Genomic DNA, 19,188 nt, shown 5'->3' on the forward strand with positions numbered 1-19,188 from the left:
CCAGACCCCACTTCGTGAACCTCTGCTCTAATGGCTGGATTTGCATTACGAGTAAAAAGTATGTTTATACTAATTATTTATTGGATTAAAAAAAGTTGTACAATCAATAGTTGTATATTTAGTGTACAAACTACTAGCCAAGTGAAATTAACCGTGTATAGAACAATTATTTGGTCTATACTGGAGGTCTGCCTGAAAAGCCATCTTTCCTAATGATCAAATTACTTACATGATAAATGCTGCTCAACCTGTGTGCTGATATTTCTCTTTACCCCCTTGTCCTTACAGCTCCAGACTCAAATCTTTGTTAGCTTATGTGAAATAGTAAGTCTTGTGAATTAAAATTTTTGAATGACAGGTCTGACTCATGAATTTGAAACCACTGATTTATTCATTATTGAAATCCAGTCTATTTATAGATTTATGCCTTGGGTTTTGCAGGTGCTCCCTTCTTGCCGGGCTTCTTCTTGGGTTTCAGCATCTTGGCCTTGATCTATAGAGAGACCAAACAAGATTTCAAATTCAAAAATCACATGTTAACTCTACAATTCTTTAAATATGACCTTAAGATGTTAAGGTTCTTACGGCAGGATCATGCTTCAGGATGGCATGACGTCTTGCTGTCTTGGCGTAAGGGTTGAGTTTGAGCATTATCCTCAAGTTCTTCAGAGGATTCTTCTTCAGGACTCTGCGGTTGATCTTCTTGCTGTAATGAAAATATAAAAGCAGCCTTATTCATGTGAAGTTCACCTAAACTGCAGTTTTTGTACTAAATTTCCTGCATCGCTCAGGACTTCCATATAATCAGGATTCAGAAACACGGACCTGAAGTGGAACATCATCATAGTTTGACAAGTCAAAACAAAGTTATTAATCTTAATGTGAGCAATACGTACTTAGGTGTGCGAAGTGCTTTCTGGATCTCCTCGCTCTTCAGAATCCTGCTCAGATCTGTGTTGGTCATCTTGTGCATTGGCAGGCTGAAATAGGAGGCATTAAGATTTAAGTTCATGTAATATGCAAACAGTAAATTGATCAGTATTGCGTTACTCAAACTCAGAACTTCGGTAAATATCACATGATTTCAAAAACACGGACCTGAAGTGGAAGCTCATCACTGTCACTTGATCATCACTTTTATTTGCGCTACAGTGCGCATGCTCATTAAATACTCACTTGTATCCAACCTTCAGGGAGGCAGGTTTACGCCAGGTGCCGTACAGCTCATCAAGCTTGCGGAAAGCACTCTCGGTCCAGATGCAGAAGCGTCCAACATGACCACCAGGGGCGAGCCTCAGGAGGTTCAGTTTGTTCACGTTCTGCAGAGTGATGCCTGCATAATACAGAATAATTTAAAAAAAAAAAAAACTCAGGGTTACACAGAGCCTTATTGGTTCTTATAAAAATATTTGCATTTATTAAAAAAATATTAGCTTATTACCAATGAAGCCACACAATTCAGAAGACTACATCAAGCAAGATAGGATTCATTATACATTAGATGTAACATCTACATAAATACAGAGTTGTGCTGTGACTGGGGCCTAAAAGATAATAGTCTTACTGCTTATGTCACTGCTTTGTCCTTTTTTTCACATCTTCATTAAAATTTGTAAAATCTACTGCAGTACTCATTTGGATAATGTTCTGTATGTTATGTATCCTTTTTAACAGTAATGAATTCTTCTTTTGAACAAACCTGGGATATTTCTGAAGGCTTTTGTGACACCGGCGTCTTGGTTGTAGATGATGCACGGCCCTCTGCGTTGAATGCGTCTGCGATTCCTCATCTTACCCTTACCGGCACGCATGCGCTGAGAGGAGTACACCTGAGAAACAAATATTTACAATGTTAGTTCAGTACAGTATTTGAATGAAGAAACCTACGAGTGTATTAAATATATGGCTCAGTTGAGTGTTTGGCAGGGAAACAGAGTCTGAGGTTTTAATACCACACTACACAACATATATATGAATCAGATAACAGATGCTTGGCAATGGCATCTTCCTCAGTCATGCTTCACTCAACATGTACTGCAACAATCTTTGGCTCTTGTGCTATGTTTTGGGGATTTTTCAGTCTTCAGTCTCTTATTTAAATGAGTGAAACTTGTTTGAGGGATTACCTCTAAACCTGAGGAGACTAAAATGTAGACCATGATTCCTACACTGTTCCTACAACAGGGATATAACACAATCCCAATGCCCAATCTACAGACCAAAGAAGTTGAAACTCTACAAGTTTAGATTACCTTCTTGATGTCATTCCAGGCTTTAAGCTTCTTCAGCAGGAGCACTGCCTCCTTGGTCTTCTTGTAGCCCTCAACTTTGTCTTCAACCACCAGTGGGACCTCTGGGATTTCCTCAATGCGGTGTCCTAGTAGACAATATCATGTTAACCAAGATACACACACAAACTCTTGTGACTGTCAAAGACTACAAAGTGTTACCGGAGCTTGCTCAGAATTTATTACACATCAATGCCCGATGACAGCTTAATGACAGCAGGCAACTGTCACTGTTCACAGGGTCAGACGCAAATTACACCATCATGGCAAGTCAAATGTTATTCAGTACTTAAAAATGTTGATACTACAGGACTGTTGGAATTGCTTTATATTCCTTGAAAGTATCCACATATCTTTAGTCCTACATGGATGGATATGCTTCTTTATAGGAACTTACCCTTGGACATCACAAGTGCAGGAATGGCAGAGGCAGCCAGGGCAGAGCAGATGGCATAGCGCTTCTGGGTTGTATTGATTCTGCGGTGCCAACGGCGCCAGGTCTTAGTGGGGGCAAACATACGACCTCCGCGACACATCTAGAGCAAAGTCAAGGAGTTTTCACCAATACTGAAGTAATATTGAGTACAAACTACCTGCTCAGACTCAATGTTCGTCAATCAACTGCGCCAGCATATGACAGCAGGCATTCTGTCACTGGACACAGAGTCGGACGCAAATTACACCATCACAGCAAGTCTGAAGATTTAAGTTTGCCTTCGCATATAATGTGTATAAAAAGGGGAGAATAATTTGTAATGGTGTAAATTCTGGTAAAAAGGATACATTTCCAAAAGCACCCTGGCCAGAGCGGTGAGTACCACCACCCCTCACACGAGGGATACGGGCCACAGCTCTTCCTGTACCCCAGGACTCCGCACTGGTCTGGTGGCCTAGAATATAAACAGACAATTAAAATTACACAACGCACATAAACTTAGTAAATCAATTAATTAAACCAGCTCAGCAACTGTAAAACTATGTTAAACTTAGCATGCCGGCTGCTGACTTTCATACACATTGCACTTTATAAGTAAAATCTCCTATATTTGCACCTTGTGATTTTTTTGATCTAACATGGCTCGTTACATTAATGCAACGAGTTTTATTATTATTAGCACACTGCATACTGTTTACACTCTAAATATCTGCACATTCAAGTTTAATTTTTCATTCAATTTAAACCTGTAGCAGCTCTCAATGTATTTTAATTGTAAATCTCATATTTAGAGTTGCTGAATTTTGTGTGTATTTTTGACTATTATGCACCACGACACCAAGCCAGATTCCTTGTATGTGCAAACCCACTTAGCAATAAACCTGGTTCTGATTCTGATATACTGACCTGCCAGTTCGCTGACTGCATAGGGCTGGCGGCTGTTCTTGCGCATGTTGGTGTGAACAAAATTCACAACATCAGGGCGAATTGGAGCCTTGAACACAGCAGGCATGACAACATTCTTGCCTGAGGATTCTCCTTTCTCGGAGTAAACCGAGATCAGGGGTCGGGCACAGGCCTGCAGAAGAAAAATGAACATTATTAATCATTAGGCAGATATGTTGGATTTGAGGCAGTAATGTATACTCAATACAATGCAGTATTTCCTTAAGACGCTGAAGTTAACTTCAAATTCTGGGTTTAAGGAAAAGTTAAGGGAAACAAATGACATTTTTTTCCCCACCATTTTCACTTATGAAAACAGAAGAAAGGGCAATTTCAATAATATTTCTCCATCCAGACCATATTATACCAGTTTTTTTTTTTTCAGTTTTGACAAATACAATATAGGTTTCACAAATCTATGTCTTAATGAGTCTCGGGAGTCTTGTTCATCTTGTCCAGATTTGACAAGTCAAAAGTATAGTGATTTTGATCTGGATGAGGGGAAAAAACCAGACAGATCGCCCTTTTAGTTTCCCCCTAACATGTGCATGCATAGCAAACTGTACTAACTTTAAAGCCAGGCTGACTTAAAATAACTCTACACTGCTTGACAAATTAACTGCATCTCGCGTTGGTTGGCATAATCAAAGAAATAATGCTTATCAGTCACTATGATTGAAACAAATTAATCGCTATTCTTCGGGTATCGGTCTTATTTAAGCTCGATTCCGCTAGCATGACTTAGCTAACAAATCTGTCACATTACCTCGACCCCTCATAGCAAAAGTACATTAAGAACATAAATGCACTCAATTGACCGGAGTATTATCTACGGCGAAGGAAAAGATTAATAGAATTTACTTCGCGACATCTTCCTCCTGCTATAACGACGAGACAATCACACGTGTAACCGAGTTGAACTAACGCTGCTCGTCCAAAATGGCTCCTCGTGTTAGCTTTGCTAGCCGGTAGCTTTCCAACTCACTGCTTTATAATATATGAACGTAGGCTTTCGCAGGGCATAAAACACGGCCGTATTTCTCAAGTACAACGATTGGTGTAAACCTAAACATTATATAGCATGTTAACAACGATATTGATGACATTTCTCACCATTTTCGTTATTTAGTTTTCGGCTCGCCGGGAACCACGCTCCTCACGCTATGGCGGCCACAGTAAAAAGGAAGTTAGTGAATTGTCTCAAGCGGTTTATGCATCCGCTCGAGGACATACTACTTCCGTTTAGAGCCTTGTTTCGATAATTATGTTGGTTAATTGTAGAGAAATACGCAAGATTAATATTATATGAATGTAAAAACAATAACTTTATTAAAATTATTAAAGTTACTAGTTTTATTGCTTTTTTTCCCGGGCTAAACAAAACCGCTTCAAAGTTTGGTTGCAATAGCTGGGACTATTTCTTTATTCCATGTTGGCGAATGAGAAACGTAAGGACCGAACTACTTTCTCAGTAGCATTTTTTTTCTGTATGATATTATTAAAAATAGTTTGATTTTCTCATTTATATTTGTGAGATTATTTATACACTTTTCTGACTTCATTAATTATTTTTCTGATATGTAAACGATAACAATAGGGTGGTGACCTGTGACCTCGTGACGACATCGCTTCAGTGAGCGCGCGACTGTCAAAACATCAATAGTAGCAGCCTAAAATTCGATCAGTCTGCTAACTTTAAACTCTGTGAATTTACTTTGAATGTTTTGTCCACACCATTTGCTCCGTAACAGGACGCCTTTACTATAATTTTGCGATGGGCTCAAAGTTGATATCTAGCGCTAAGGATTTTTTAAATATACTTCGGTGAGTTTCCTTTTTTGGTGCAAAATGTTACTAACTTAGCTTTTTTTTAGCTAACGTCAAGGTAACGCCACAAAGTTAAAAGGAAAGGATGTGATTATTTAGCCTTTAGCTTGATTCAGTCTCTCATTGCTTCAGTCCCCACTAACTACTCATCTAGCTGATGTAATTATAATTTCTGTTGTGTTGTTTGTGATGCGCCGTTTGTAGATCTCTTCAAGATGAGGAAAGCAAAGACTCATGCACGTATGAGGTAATTACATTTAAATGTCGATAACGTTTTGACATTTCCCATTTATACTATAGTTATGATATGAATGTATTGGGTTTCAGGAGGATATCCAAATATTAAAGATGAATGGAGACAGAATTGACGTGCTGAATATGTACTATGGCAACCAGCCAGTCTTCATCTGCGAAAAATATGTGAGTAATGCTAATTCTGTGACTTATTATGAAGATATTTAGGTTGCCTGCAAGTTGCATATTTGATTTTATTGAATGAAAAGATCAAAATAAAGATCAGAACTCAATATACATGCAGATGCTAATATCAGTGCTTTTTTTCTTCATAAAATTAGACTTTGTTAATTGATTCTCTCATTACTGCTCATCATTGTTGACCATATTTTTATTTCTTAAATTCACAAGGTTCCAAAAGTAAGTGAACCTGATGATCAACAAGTGACTGAGACTTCAAACTGCGCTGATGATGATACTGATGCTGTTGATGCCGATGCTGATTTACTCCAGACAGAATTGGCACCACAGCCACTCACAATCATGAAAGCAAGGTCACCAATGCCAGGAAGTTAAACTTTTCATCCAAATGAAGCAAGTGCTAATATGATTATGTAGAGAGAATTAAAATTAAGTATTTTCTTTTTCATTTTACAGGCAGTTGCTGTCGTGGTATACATTATCTCAAAATGCTAATGTTTCCGCTGTGGACAACATCCCTGCCTTGCACCCTCTGTGGGTGCGATGTGACATGTCTGATCCAGCTGGAACATCCTGGTTCGGGGCTGAAACTATCTGCGTGGGCAATAAAGTAACTGGTGTCAAATTATACTCCATCACCTGCAAAGGTATAGCTCAGATGCTTCATTCCTCTTTAAATGAAACATTATCAGTAGTGTGATTTTTTTTTGTCTGTGTGATTTTGATGTTTCTGGCATTTGTTTTATTCCAACTTAAATGTTTTTAGGCTCAACTGTGGACAAAAAATCTTTCATAACCTTAGACGAGCTTAAACAAGAGCACAAGAAAAGGCATCACGCATCCTCGGTAAGTGAATGTCCACCCACTTTTTCCACTGTGAAAGAATGTTTACTCAAATAATCTGTCAATGCCTTCAGATGGTGATTAAAGGCAATGCCAGGTTCAACTTATTTGGCTCCACGATTGTTGAAAACACCACAATTGAGTCACAGAGTAGTGTGACAGTGGATTTCAAGTGGAGCCATGTGGAGAGTATCCCTGAGACCCCACCCCTGTCCTCTACAGCTACACTTGTAAGCAGCAGTCAATGTTAAATATTCAAAATACAAAATGAGCAAAACACAAAATGAGTATCTATGGTTTTTATAGTCTTCATCTTTATGCACATGCAGAATATCAAAGTTGCCAGCGGGGACATGAGGAGCCCGATGTTTGAGATGTACAGGGAGCTGGAGTTTCTTCAGGTTTGTGTCCCACGGTTATTTGAAATTGACAATTATGTTTTAGTACACAACTAAACAACCAAATGTTTCATATCGCTGTTATTTTAGACTCTTGCTGATGGTGTGAGAACTGGTGAGACTGAATGGATGGAACCTTTGGAAAGCACATCAGCTGTAAATCTGACCAAGGCATACCTGGAAGGTATTTATTTGTTTAATTAGTGCAGCTTTGCTACGATTTAATGCTAACCAACAGTTAAGATTATCCTCTTTTTTTCTTCTTTCAGAGCTTCAGAGCACTGCAAAGACACTACAGGATCAGGCTGCAAAAACAGCTGAGGTACAATACTTTTAAAAACAAGGGACTTTTCACAAATGCATTCATTTGAGAATACATGTTGTAGCTTTCTTACTCCTCCATCATTTCTTGAAGACCACAAAGCTGAAGCCTGAGACAGACACTCCCATTTTCAACTCTTTCTTGGAACGAGGCGATTTGGATTTCATAGAGCAGCTGTGGGTTCGGATGAGAAAGAGTGAGTCGATTTCTCTATTAAGGAAACCAGGATTAATTTGATTTAACATTATAACCAGGCAGTAAGAATAGTTTTCCTGATTTTGTTTTAAATTACAGGTGTGACATCATATCAAGACATTGGAGACTGTCTGAAGTTGGTCATCGAAGCTCTGAGATACGGTGACATCAAACCCTGGGTGTGGAATAGTGCAGCGTCTGAAAACTGATTATAACAGAGAAATGATTGGAGGTGGTTGAGTTTAATGTGTTTTTTTCTTGTTTATTTGTTTGTTTCACTTCCACCAGATTCACAGAGACAGCAGCAGCTCCCTCAGCAAGCTCATCCTGCAATCCTACCACCAGCAGATCGATCATGTGTCTCTCACAGGTGTCACCCCTGTCCACATGCTGCTAGAAATGGGTCTGGACAAGATGAGAAAGGATTACATTAACTACCTCATTGGTAACCTCTTAATTATTGCTCTTATCCCCGATTTACACATGATTGTGTTTGTGTTTTACTGTAATGTTTGACCTCACTTGAATCATTGCGCACAAGCATTGCTTTGAAGCTGGACTATCTGCATTTCATACAATCATTGGTTTTCCTCAGGTGAAGAACTGACAACTCTAAACCACTTGGTAAGCTCAAAACTATTTTAGTGTCAGCTATTTAGAAATCACCGTTCACAAAATATTGAATGCAAGTATTTCATTCCACAGTGTTATTACCTGAGCACAGAGGTTGATCTGCAGGAGCAAGTAATCCGACTCAGGAAACTGCACCATCTGCTGGAGATAATTGTGACCTGCAGTACATTCCTGGGTTTGCCCTACGACCGGCTGTTCCTTCTCACACAGTAAGTCAGTCGAGTTGGTGTGTTCCAGTGATGTATGGGTGTGCAAATTGTATTTGTCTTTAGATAACAATTTCATATCTCTTCTCCTTTCTCTAAGATCATGTTTGCAGCACTATAAAACATACCCATATGATGAGGACCACGAGTTCAAACTGCAAATCAAACCTGCGCTGATCAGCCATTTCTACCAGAAGTAAGGAATACAACTGTCTGAGCACACACTGCTTCATTATATCCATACTCAGTGTCCCCTCAGATTCGTCCTCATTAAACTCTAAACAAGCAGACATTGTCGCTTTCAGGACTTTGTTAGCCCGTCATAGAATTCTTCTTTAATGGAAGTCTGCTCAGCCTCCCTCCATCTCTACATGGCTTAAAGATGTGATGTTTTCTTAAGCTTGAGACAGTTAAATACCCTTTGAGGGGTTCAAATGATAAATTTGTTACAAAGTGGCAACCGTTTATATCATTCTTTGGTGCCTTACAGAGGCTTCCTTCGGCTGTGTCATGTTACTGCCACTGACTCCATGCTGCCAACACGCAGTCCAGGGAATTTGCAAATTTTATTTATTTACTCACCTATTTATTCTATTTTCCTACTTCATTTTTACCCCGCAGCATCCCATTTAGTCTTTGCCTCTCTACTTATATGTTATGTTATCCTCATAATTAGCGGGTCGGTGTACCATTGTTTGAGTGACGATTTTTAATTTGTAATATGTGGAATTTGATGCATATGGCCAAACTCAGGGCTCACTTTCCCATTACTTCTGCCAGCAAATGGTGTTTCTAACACATGTGACTTCTATGTTTTTTTATTTTATACCTATTAATTTATTTTTATTTACTTATTTGTTCTCACTCTTGTTATTATTACTTTTATCCTTCTCTCTCCAGTTGTTACAGGTTGTGGGAGGGGGTTGGATGGGGCTATTGTTGCTGTTGTTGTTTGTAATGCCCTTTAACTACTGTAAAATTTGAATAAAAATATATTTTAAAAAAAGGGTGAGACAGATGATAGGACTATTTTTGTGGTTGGATTTTACCATCCCACTCAAATTAGATTTTACCTGAGAAATCACAGCCACTGTTATAAAGAAAAATACACATTTGTGTTACCTTGTCTCTGATATGAAATTTAAAAAACTTCCCTAAGCTGTTTGAAAAGAAGTGAATCAACTGTATTCAGATGTGTTTATGAGTATTGTTGTGCTCAGGGTGGTCAGAAACATGTCTGCTTCCACATTGTTTTCTAACTGCCCCCTTGTGATCAAATATCAAATACATCATTGTGTTTGTGTGCATGTATTCTATAGAGAGCATCCGGTTGTGTGGGGGGTCGAGGTGTCCAGTGGTCATGGTCCTCGTGAGGTCAGGACAGCCTTACAGCTCAGTGACAGACCACTGGTTGATCATGTCATCTTTGAAACAGGTGATCTTTACGCATCACATCACATACAGTATGCATCCCACACAGCTGCAAATAGTAACTACCCCAGTTAAGTAAAGATAACTGTTCTAACTGTTCTCTAACTGTTTAATTTTCAGATTACCCAAATGAAACAGTGAATGGGGACAGCGAGGATCCTGCCTTCTTCTCCACCATGGTGTGCTGCAGCCTTGTCAACTTTGCGTGAATTTACACAGAGCACAACTCAACCATATATGAGATGTATATTTTCATTTTTGATACTTAAAGAACTTAAACAGCATCACAAATCTTACAGGAACCACTATAGGGATTTCTGTTAACATACTGTCTTTCTGTCAGATGTTTTGGACTAATAATTTTCAGTCTTACTGTATAGTTTGTGAGCCTCTTTAGTGGTTTTCTGATGACATGCTGATTTTTCTTTTCTGTTCAAGATAATAGTTGAAAGAGATTTTGGTTAATTAGGCCAAAAAACAAGTTTTAACCAAGTGAAAACACAAATACAGAGACCACCGCTTGCAATGGTAATATTTCACAGCAATATTTTAATAAGAAAATTCAACATGTTGCAGGGCTATTCACACTGTTGGAGTGTCTGCTACTAAATTATTGGATTATTGGCTAAACCGTTGTTGTTATTTTTTTTTTACAGCAAACACTGTATGCACATCAAATTAATGAAGTCACTAATTCTCTTGAAACTCAGTTTAAATAATGTCTTTATGTTCACTCATTATTCATTAAAGATTTGATGACTTACAATATGAGTGTGTTTGTGTGTGCGTGCACATGTGCGTAAACATGCACACTGCAAGACCTCCTTCCTAGTTCCGCCTCCGCAGCAGGAACATGAGGAAGATGGCACTGAGTAAAATAGAGAGTGTGCACACAGTGGGAACAACGATCTCAGTTACCATCTCCATGTGGCTGGTCAAAGGGTCTGCAAAGCACACACACATACACACATTATCAACTCACCAGCATTATATAGTAGTTTAGACACTGCTTAGAAAGCGAGTTACGATGCTCAAGCACAGCACTCAAAGGGTTAATATGTTTTTTTTTTTTTCTTGAATCAAATCATTGTTTATCGGATTTATGGTGAGCATGAGTGATTCCTTACCATGTATAAGTCTTAGAATATTGGCAGCAGTACTCCGCTGTTCCTCTAATAAAAAAAGAGAAATTACTCAGAGTTGATTAACAACACTTTAACCCTTTGAGAACTGCATGCAGCTACTGGGGAATATTTCAGAAAGCAGCATTTGCAACGTAACCAGGCAACTGCAAAATTACAATCTTCTGAAACTGTTTTTATTATTAGCAGTCATCAACAGGTAAATCATGTTCCTAAACCTCAGGTTGAAGTTTTCTTTTACAGTTTCACTGGTATTATGAGATCTGGTCAAATTTATTATCCTGCTTTGTGAAATCCCCATGAGCAGAAGTCCACAGATAGGCTTTATGCTTATTGAGTTTTTGTCAAAGCTGCTGTGAAATCAAAAGGCCAAAAATTAGATGTAAGCACACTGGTAAAACTTTCATTAAATAAGTAGTTGCACACTGCATACAAAAGAGTACAAGCTGGTTTTAGAGGCATGTCTCGGTGTTAAACTGCAGAAGCCTAACTTTGTTAGTCAGACTTAAAACCACACAATCACAAAGCAACAAAAAAAAAACCCATTACATAAATGGAAGACATTGTACCCTCAAGTTCTAAACTTCATCATGCACTGGCCAAACCTTTGGCATTTCTGCATGTTCCTGGGATTTTCTTCTAGCTGGAGGGGCAAACAAAGAAGATATCTCAGATATTCAGATACAGATTTTGTCTGCCAGGTCTTGTATTTCCACCATTATTATTTAACTAATAATTTGTTCATGTGTTTTCTGAGGTACTTAAAGAACCGCAACACATTTTCAAATCAAATTATAATTTTTGATCTCATTTTTGCTTGAAAACTATTTTTTAGTATTTAGCTCAGAATCTTTATTTGTTTACCCCAGCTAGTTGTTCACCTCTGATCTCTAATACTGTTAACAAGGGATGTCAGAGACGTTATAGACGAACTTACCTGCAGCTAGGAGCTGGTTGCTAGAAGAGCAGCTCTCAACAGCCTTCCTCCTCCAGTTTTCAACCTGTGCGGATGAACAATGCAGGCACATATCATCACTGATCTTTTTGTGTGGCACAGTAGAGCATTAACCAATTAATGCAAAAATGTCTTGATTTCTGAAGAAGTGAGAATATCTGTATACATCTCTGGAAATTTATAATTAAAAATCCTCCAGATGGAGAAGGATTAGAAGCAGTTTATTACAGTGAGCACCCTAACTCTTACCTCTCTCTGATTGGGAAATCCATTGGAGCTGATGATGCGTTTGTAGAACTGAACAGAAGCTTTGGGATAGCGAGGCTTGTTTTTGTTCCTGAAGTCGACATAATACAAGCCAAACCTCTCGGAGTAGCCTTCATCCCACTCAAACTTGTCCAGCAGGGACCATGCAGTGTAGCCCTTCACATTGACTCCATCTTTGATAGCTGAGTGACAGCACAGAGATCAGAGAGTGGGCTGACTACAAAACTTGGGTTCGACTTGATACTAATGTGATCCAAACAAAAGAAATGCACAGGTGCTTGTGCATGTGTGAGATCATTCACCTTTTAGCATCTCATCGATGTAGTCTTTATAATATTGTATCCTCCAGTCATCACACAGCTCTGTGCATAACATCTTCTCAGAGACTCCATTCTCAGTCACATAAATCATTGGGTTTCCATACTGAGTCTACATGGGAAGGAATCAATATGATACAATAAGTTGTTTTTATCTAATTTAACAAGGGTTGCAATGTGCTAAGATCCTTTCAGGTTTATGAAATCACTGCAGCATGGATTTATTACAAGCCATTCACTACTGTGCACCTCAAGTCACCTTAACAAAATTGAGCAGACGTCTAAAACCCCAAGGCACAGAGTAGAGCCACTCAGACCCGGGGTCAGGCCACCGTGGGTCGACCAGTTCAGCCAGGTCACGGTCAGTGAAGTAGTTGCTGCTGCTGCTACGACCTAATGGGTTGTTCTTCTGGGTGATGTAGCGGGTGGTGAAGTGGCCAATACCAAGGAAGTCACAAGTACCCTTGATGTAGCTCTTTTCTTGGGGGGAAAATGTGGGCAGTCGAGACGTCCCAAGGCCCTGCTGGACGCTCTTCCTTCCTGCACACATGATCACAGGTAGTCATTAGTACATTTGTTAATAGCCGCTTTTTCATTTACACAATCGTCAGATTAACTGTTTAACTTGCCAATGAAGTCTTTCATCACTTGAGGGTAGTCTCCATGAAAGATCGGTGTGGCAAACCAGCCCATGTAGAACTGAACATATCTCTCTGCTGCTTCAATGTCTTTCTGGTTGGTGAGATCCACTGGCTCACCCCAATCCCCAGACAGAGAGATGCCAACGAGACCTGCAGATGTGCACAGCAGCCTTCAACACTCAAACAGACAGTACTGTTGAGAGACATGTATTGAATTAAGTCAACATGTTCCTAGAATATGACCATGTTTACCTTTTTGTTTTGCCCTCCACTGTGTATCATAAGTGTGCCAAACTTTAGCATGTGCCTGTGAAAAAAATGTTGTGGATATGATTTACATTTCAGTTCAAAGTGGTCATTAATTGCTAAGTGTTTTTGATACTTTTACACTCTCTTACCTTAATAATGTGATGGGCAGCTCTATATGCTCCCGTTCCTCTCAGCTTCAGTCCAGGAGCATGCTCGCCTGTCTCATATCCTTCAACTGCAACGGACTGTGGTTGAGTAGAGTATTAGTGCAATTGTGGTACTTTCAGTAACAGTAACATGTTCAAGTTCTATGATCAAAAAACTACAAGACAGATGTTCTTGTGAAAACTGCAAGCCATTTATGCTGAACGTACCCAAGGATTGTTGAAGGTGATCCAATACTTTATTCGGTTGCCAAATCTTTCAAAGCACAGGTTAGCATATTCATTGAAATGATTGACCATGCTTATATTCTGCCATCCACCGTATTTCTCTTGCAAGACCTAGAAAAGCAAAGATTTAAGCAACTCAGTAAAGAATAATAGTGCTGTAATGCAAAAATGTTGAGGATAAAGTCAAAGATTATAAATATTTTGTATACCAACCTGCGGAAGGTCCCAATGATACAGAGTGACAACAGGAGTGATCTTGTTCTCCAGCAGTTGGTCAATCAGTTCATCATAGTACTGAATTCCTTTTTCGTTTATATGATCAGCTGCAAATGGTGTTAAAGTGGAGATAACTCCTCAGCTCCATAAATTAACAAAGTGAATCATGTGTATGTGGCCTGACTTAACATCAGTTACTCACACTTAATGCCAGTGGGGATGAGTCTAGGCCAGGAGATGGAGAAACGGTAGTGGTTAAGCTTCAGCTCCTTCATCAAAGAAATGTCATCCTGTACCACACACACAGCGGAGTAAAACATTTAGTTTTGCTTTTGCCCACTTTGTTGTCTCCATATCTCAAGCACACCTCATCTGATCGTCATACCTTGACTTTGTAGTAGCCTTCACAGGAGGAATCCCCGGTATCATTTTGTTGGATTTTGCCTTTCTTGTGACTGAAAACGTCCCAGATGCTCAGTCCTTTTCCATCCTTGTCCCAGGCTCCTTCTGTTTGATAGGCTGAACTGCCGGCACCCCACGAAAATCCTAATGAATACAACATTGGCAACAACCATTCAACCCAGCCTAAGATCATAATCTCACTAATATACAGTATCTATCCCATTGAAGAGAAGACCAAGTTGTGTGTATAGGACTCATACCAGCTGGAAAAGTGCCATAATAGAAGGAGCCGTGGTTGTTCTTTGTCCAGTCGAAGTCCTCAGCCGCAGACAGACACAGCACCAACATAAACACATGGCACACACTGAATGCACAGCGGGGCAGCATGGTATTCCTGAGCCTGCAGCACAGTCACTGTCTGGTTCTGCTCCAGTTCTGCACATAGACAAGAACCATTCAACATCACCACTTGATCACTGACACACTCTTGGTCTGGAGCAACTATTTTGATATCTAAACATGCTTATAAATATCTTTATGGAAAATTGTCATCAAACAGTCTAGAAGCATCAAATGTGATGGACAACAGGGGGTCCCACGTCCCTAATGCAGAGCCAAATGCCCCTATTCAAACTCAATAGAGTGTGAGCTCATCTTGCTGAGGCAGACAGATCCCATACAAACTATGATTTCACCTCTGTAAGCAAAGTTAATGTCAGAGAGGTTGATATATTTATAGTGCACAATCACATGACAAAGGATGAACTGCTCCACACACCTAGACCAAATATGAATTTGAGTACTTCATAACCTCATCATTTGACCAATCTAAGCAAATTAGTGGTGTTTGTTGCATTGCCAAGATAAATGTTCTGGTTTCGAGTCTCAGAAAATAAACATAATTCACTTTGTATTGTGAAGTTTAAATTCCAGGTGTTCAGGAGCATCATATTGCATTTCAGTGTTATACTCTGAAAAGCTTGCAATTGGTCTGACACATAGGATGTTCTACATAAACCTACTACATAAGACATTGCACCATGATAATCATGATGCACATTAATACACATTCCTGGCCATATTTACCTTTCTTTTTTCAGATTTATATGTTTCTCACATCAGAACTCACTGAAATTATTTAACAGCAATCTCCAAAAATTGCTATTCCAAAATCCCTACTGATCACACCATAAAAATGGATTTACGGCAGCAATTGCTCTGCATAAGATGTGCACTTACCTGTGTATTTTATTAAGAGTTCATTTGTAGCAGGTGTGTGCTGAGCCCAAGTACCCGGGTGAAATGGGAGCTCCCCTGGAATGTTGGACCATGTAGGAAGCTGTATATTTCTATTGATGCAATTTCTATTGTACGCTGCCTGTTGTAGCACCACCCTTCTCCAGAGCTGTCCCTGCTGTCAGTGTGAAAGCTGGCCTTATTGTGAGGCTCACTGTATTGTTTTAGCTGTTTAGAAAATGCTGAATGGTTTGCTGGTGGAAAGTGTTTGCACTGCATTACCCATTCGCCCAGGTCAGGTTAGGACATGAATTTAACATCAGTATTACCTGGATTGAATATATGAGAAGAAACAGAACAAAGACTTCTTACCATCCATACCCTGTGAAGTAAACATTTATTACACCTGGAAAACATGTGCTGTGTATCTGTCTACTGGTTATTAATGTAACCAAGAATTCATGTATATTGCAAACAGGTGTAAATGATAAAAAAAACAACAAAAAAACAGGAGAACCCTATGCAAAAATTTTTATTTTGTGCTTACAATAATCATTTTGTACATATGCAGACACACGATCCTCTTATATGGCCCAGCCATATATTTTCATGCTAACAGACACATCTCAACATCTGATTTTTGATTCTCAACTGAATTGCTGCTCAGATTATTATTATATGTCTAGTAAGCTATAAGCACCTACTGTAATAACACTGTCTTACTTCAGTGAGACATTTCTCACAAAATTCAACACATGAATCCTAACATGTTCTGAAATCCGGATGACATGCCTTTAACTAGGCAAAGGAGAGGATACTGTTAGCACCACACATCATCACACTAACTGTTACTCACTCCATTCAAATAAATTAAACGTCTTAACTTCATAAGTGATAGTACAAAACAGGTGAACAAATAAACAGCTGTCCATCTATACACGGTTGTTCTTTGATGGTGCAAATATTGAAGCTCCATTCAACACTGAGGAAGCTAGGAATCTCAGTAATCATCTTCTTCTTCATCCCCCTCAGGCACAAACTCGAGTTCATTGTCATCCTCTTCATCTTCGTCCTCTTCATCTTCGTCCTCATCATCTTCCTCCTCCTCCTCCATGTCATAATCTACAGCAGCATTCAGTAGCAGTTTGGTGCGATTGATCTCGCTCTCATCATCAAGGTTGATATGAACCTGAAATAAATAACACACGCATATGGACCTTTTTAAAATCAAATCTTAAAAAGTGCAAACTAAGTATGAAACTTGGAACTTCAAATACAGACACAAAATTCATAAAATATTATGCAGCTTTTTGCAATAACATTATGCACATTTTTGTGACAATGAAGAAGATGCATAACAAAGCTTAAGGCAGCGTGTACAAGTCAAAGTCTAGTTGAATGATTGATTTTAATTATTTTAATGATTTTAAGTTATTTAAGATTATGGATTTTGTTTGTATATGCAGTAGTAGAAGTCTAGGCAAGCTGTTTTGATGGTCTTTATTAAAAATAATAAATGCTTATTATTATGTTGTACTTGTAGCTTTTGACTATGCACATCTAGAATTTGTCCATTGGGGAAAATAAGTATCAAATAATCCTCCAGTGTTATTCTGACCCATGAGGGGAAGAGAGGCCTTAAGAGAAATTAAGTTATTACATGTAATGTGAAACCTTTTTCCTTAAAATGAATTAGAAGCAATTTAAATCTGAAAGAAGTTAGCCAACAGGCACAGACATGTTTCAGAGTTATCATGATCTCATGTCTGAGTTTGGGTTCAAGAAATACTACTATGCAGTGTATTAGTGGCAAAAGGTGAGGCATTTGAAGTATAAACTGCATGATTTGCAGTAACGGAAGACAGAAGTGACAAAATGTATTGTTTGCTCGTGTCAGACTTTGAAATGATTAACTGATAACCAAACGCAAGCTGAAAAAGCACCTTCCACCAGACAATGATCAGAACACTGCATAAGTTGTTAACATGCCATAATACATGTTTTTGATACTTGGGTTTTATATTCTGGTTTCTCGAAACCTTTATAAGGGCTTGCAGGTTTCTGAGTTCACGATATGATGCTTACATGAGCAAGCATATAACCAGGATACTCCAAAAACCAGATCATAATTGGGACAGAAATGTCTATGTAAACACACTTAGTAACCTTCAAAATCTAACATCCCCAGCATGTTTATTTTAATTCTCTTGAGGGGCAAAATGGGGATTCAAAATTTTAAGTATTTAAAAATTAACCAGGAAACACAAGAGATAGCTATTATTGAGAATATCTTCATATGCCACATTGTGATCTCTGAACAAGGTTGTGCCTTGATGTACCTCAGTTTCTGGGGATGAATGTTGAGAGGCTCCTTCATCTGTTTGAGCATTAATAATTGATTTCAACGCCCCTTCTTCAAACTGAAACACAGAATGAACACAGAATATACAGTTTAAACCACTGGGACCACAAACATTGACATAAGCCCCAACACATTGATACTCTTAAGCCTCACACTCACCTTCAGCCTGTTCAGCTGGTCTTGTAGCATGACTTTGATTTTGAGGAGAGTCTCCTCTTCCTTCTTCAACTCCTGCAGACGGCTGTGCATCTTCACTGGCAGCGCTGCAGTCAGACCATTCCTCAACACTAAAATGGACAAAATATACAATGCCATGTGAAATGTTGTTGACCTTTTAGATTCTGTCTCCCTTACAAAATATGTTAATTACAAGGGACACTAGGGTGGCAACGCTTTCAACCTGTCAAAATATTTCTGCCTTATAACTTACGTTGAACATTAAGTATCGTCAATAATCTCACTGAGAGGTCTTGCATACACGCTAGTCCTAAGTGTATGAAATAAGGAAAGGGGAAATACTGATATGTCATGCTCATCCATTTGTTTAGACTTAATTTAACAATATGATAAGTCATCAGTTCTGTTTAAAGCTAAGGTTCCCAGCCACTGTAGCTACAATACAGTTATTGTAGTAGTACACTACAGTAGTGCATGCATCACATGTAGTTACGAACAGGTCGGCGTTTAATCTTGACAGCAGCGCAAATTGTATCAATTATATATAATGTGCATACATTGTGTTATGACTGCTAGCAGCTACGGAAAAACAGTTTGGCTGAATAGCGGCAAACTACCCCAAAATAACAGTTTATTAACACACATGCAAGGGTGAAACCGAGTTTGAGAATATTACCTCTTTAAAATTGTGTCTACAGTTGCATATCAACAGCGAAACTGGTGATAGATACACGAGATAACGTGCGTCCGACAGCTTTTGTTTTGACTACTGATAGCTTAACGTTAGCTGTTGTACATGGCTAGCGGCTAAAGTTTACTTCCTGTAGTTATTGCGGTCATATCCGGTCTTATTCTGCCTTCAAAGCTATAGGA

At 38.9% G+C, this 19,188-nt stretch overlaps 4 protein-coding genes and 4 non-coding genes across 8 annotated transcripts; 1 reads left to right on the forward strand and 7 right to left on the reverse strand.

Annotated features, from left to right (window-relative positions):
• Nucleotides 1–368: 368 nt before the first annotated feature.
• Nucleotides 369–4,913, reverse strand: LOC137183099 (large ribosomal subunit protein uL4B). The gene is made up of 10 exons (XM_067589878.1): nucleotides 4,783–4,913; nucleotides 3,631–3,802; nucleotides 3,072–3,178; nucleotides 2,686–2,824; nucleotides 2,253–2,377; nucleotides 1,700–1,829; nucleotides 1,177–1,333; nucleotides 897–980; nucleotides 586–706; nucleotides 369–493 (listed from the first exon to the last, which is right to left on the reverse strand). Exons 1-10 carry the CDS (start codon nucleotides 4,783–4,785, stop codon nucleotides 422–424), a joined length of 1,110 nt encoding a protein of 369 aa, XP_067445979.1. The 5' UTR covers nucleotides 4,786–4,913; the 3' UTR covers nucleotides 369–421.
• Nucleotides 784–850, reverse strand: LOC137183868 (small nucleolar RNA SNORD18). Its single transcript, XR_010928565.1, has one exon. It is a non-coding gene; the product is annotated as a small nucleolar RNA SNORD18 (small nucleolar RNA).
• Nucleotides 1,053–1,123, reverse strand: LOC137183865 (small nucleolar RNA SNORD18). The gene has a single exon (XR_010928562.1). It is a non-coding gene; the product is annotated as a small nucleolar RNA SNORD18 (small nucleolar RNA).
• Nucleotides 2,458–2,557, reverse strand: LOC137183869 (small nucleolar RNA SNORD16). The gene has a single exon (XR_010928566.1). It is a non-coding gene; the product is annotated as a small nucleolar RNA SNORD16 (small nucleolar RNA).
• Nucleotides 2,883–2,981, reverse strand: LOC137183870 (small nucleolar RNA SNORD16). Its single transcript, XR_010928567.1, has one exon. It is a non-coding gene; the product is annotated as a small nucleolar RNA SNORD16 (small nucleolar RNA).
• Nucleotides 4,914–5,209: 296 nt separating the features above from the next.
• On the forward strand, nucleotides 5,210–10,725 carry zwilch (zwilch kinetochore protein). The gene is made up of 18 exons (XM_067589875.1): nucleotides 5,210–5,493; nucleotides 5,701–5,743; nucleotides 5,824–5,916; nucleotides 6,142–6,284; nucleotides 6,388–6,578; nucleotides 6,698–6,777; nucleotides 6,849–7,004; nucleotides 7,104–7,175; nucleotides 7,263–7,356; nucleotides 7,442–7,494; nucleotides 7,588–7,690; nucleotides 7,789–7,868; nucleotides 7,978–8,134; nucleotides 8,285–8,313; nucleotides 8,395–8,531; nucleotides 8,629–8,724; nucleotides 9,848–9,963; nucleotides 10,080–10,725. Exons 1-18 carry the CDS (start codon nucleotides 5,444–5,446, stop codon nucleotides 10,166–10,168), a joined length of 1,782 nt encoding a protein of 593 aa, XP_067445976.1. The 5' UTR covers nucleotides 5,210–5,443; the 3' UTR covers nucleotides 10,169–10,725.
• Nucleotides 10,726–10,785: 60 nt separating this feature from the next.
• Nucleotides 10,786–14,950, reverse strand: lctlb (lactase-like b). Its single transcript, XM_067589881.1, has 14 exons — nucleotides 14,801–14,950; nucleotides 14,524–14,684; nucleotides 14,341–14,428; nucleotides 14,136–14,245; nucleotides 13,905–14,033; nucleotides 13,680–13,775; nucleotides 13,534–13,588; nucleotides 13,266–13,431; nucleotides 12,900–13,176; nucleotides 12,626–12,752; nucleotides 12,306–12,505; nucleotides 12,039–12,102; nucleotides 11,087–11,131; nucleotides 10,786–10,903 (listed from the first exon to the last, which is right to left on the reverse strand). Exons 1-14 carry the CDS (start codon nucleotides 14,925–14,927, stop codon nucleotides 10,788–10,790), a joined length of 1,761 nt encoding a protein of 586 aa, XP_067445982.1. The 5' UTR covers nucleotides 14,928–14,950; the 3' UTR covers nucleotides 10,786–10,787.
• A 1,340-nt stretch (nucleotides 14,951–16,290) lies between these two features.
• On the reverse strand, nucleotides 16,291–19,150 carry snapc5 (small nuclear RNA activating complex, polypeptide 5). The gene is made up of 4 exons (XM_067589879.1): nucleotides 18,992–19,150; nucleotides 18,298–18,425; nucleotides 18,116–18,196; nucleotides 16,291–16,965 (listed from the first exon to the last, which is right to left on the reverse strand). The coding sequence occupies exons 2-4, from the start codon at nucleotides 18,385–18,387 to the stop codon at nucleotides 16,777–16,779; spliced, it is 360 nt and encodes a 119-aa protein (XP_067445980.1). The 5' UTR covers nucleotides 18,388–18,425; nucleotides 18,992–19,150; the 3' UTR covers nucleotides 16,291–16,776.
• Between the last annotated feature and the right edge of the window lie 38 nt (nucleotides 19,151–19,188).

Source organism: Thunnus thynnus, chromosome 5, assembly GCF_963924715.1.
Source record: "Thunnus thynnus chromosome 5, fThuThy2.1, whole genome shotgun sequence".
NCBI classification, from domain to species: domain Eukaryota; kingdom Metazoa; phylum Chordata; class Actinopteri; order Scombriformes; family Scombridae; genus Thunnus; species Thunnus thynnus.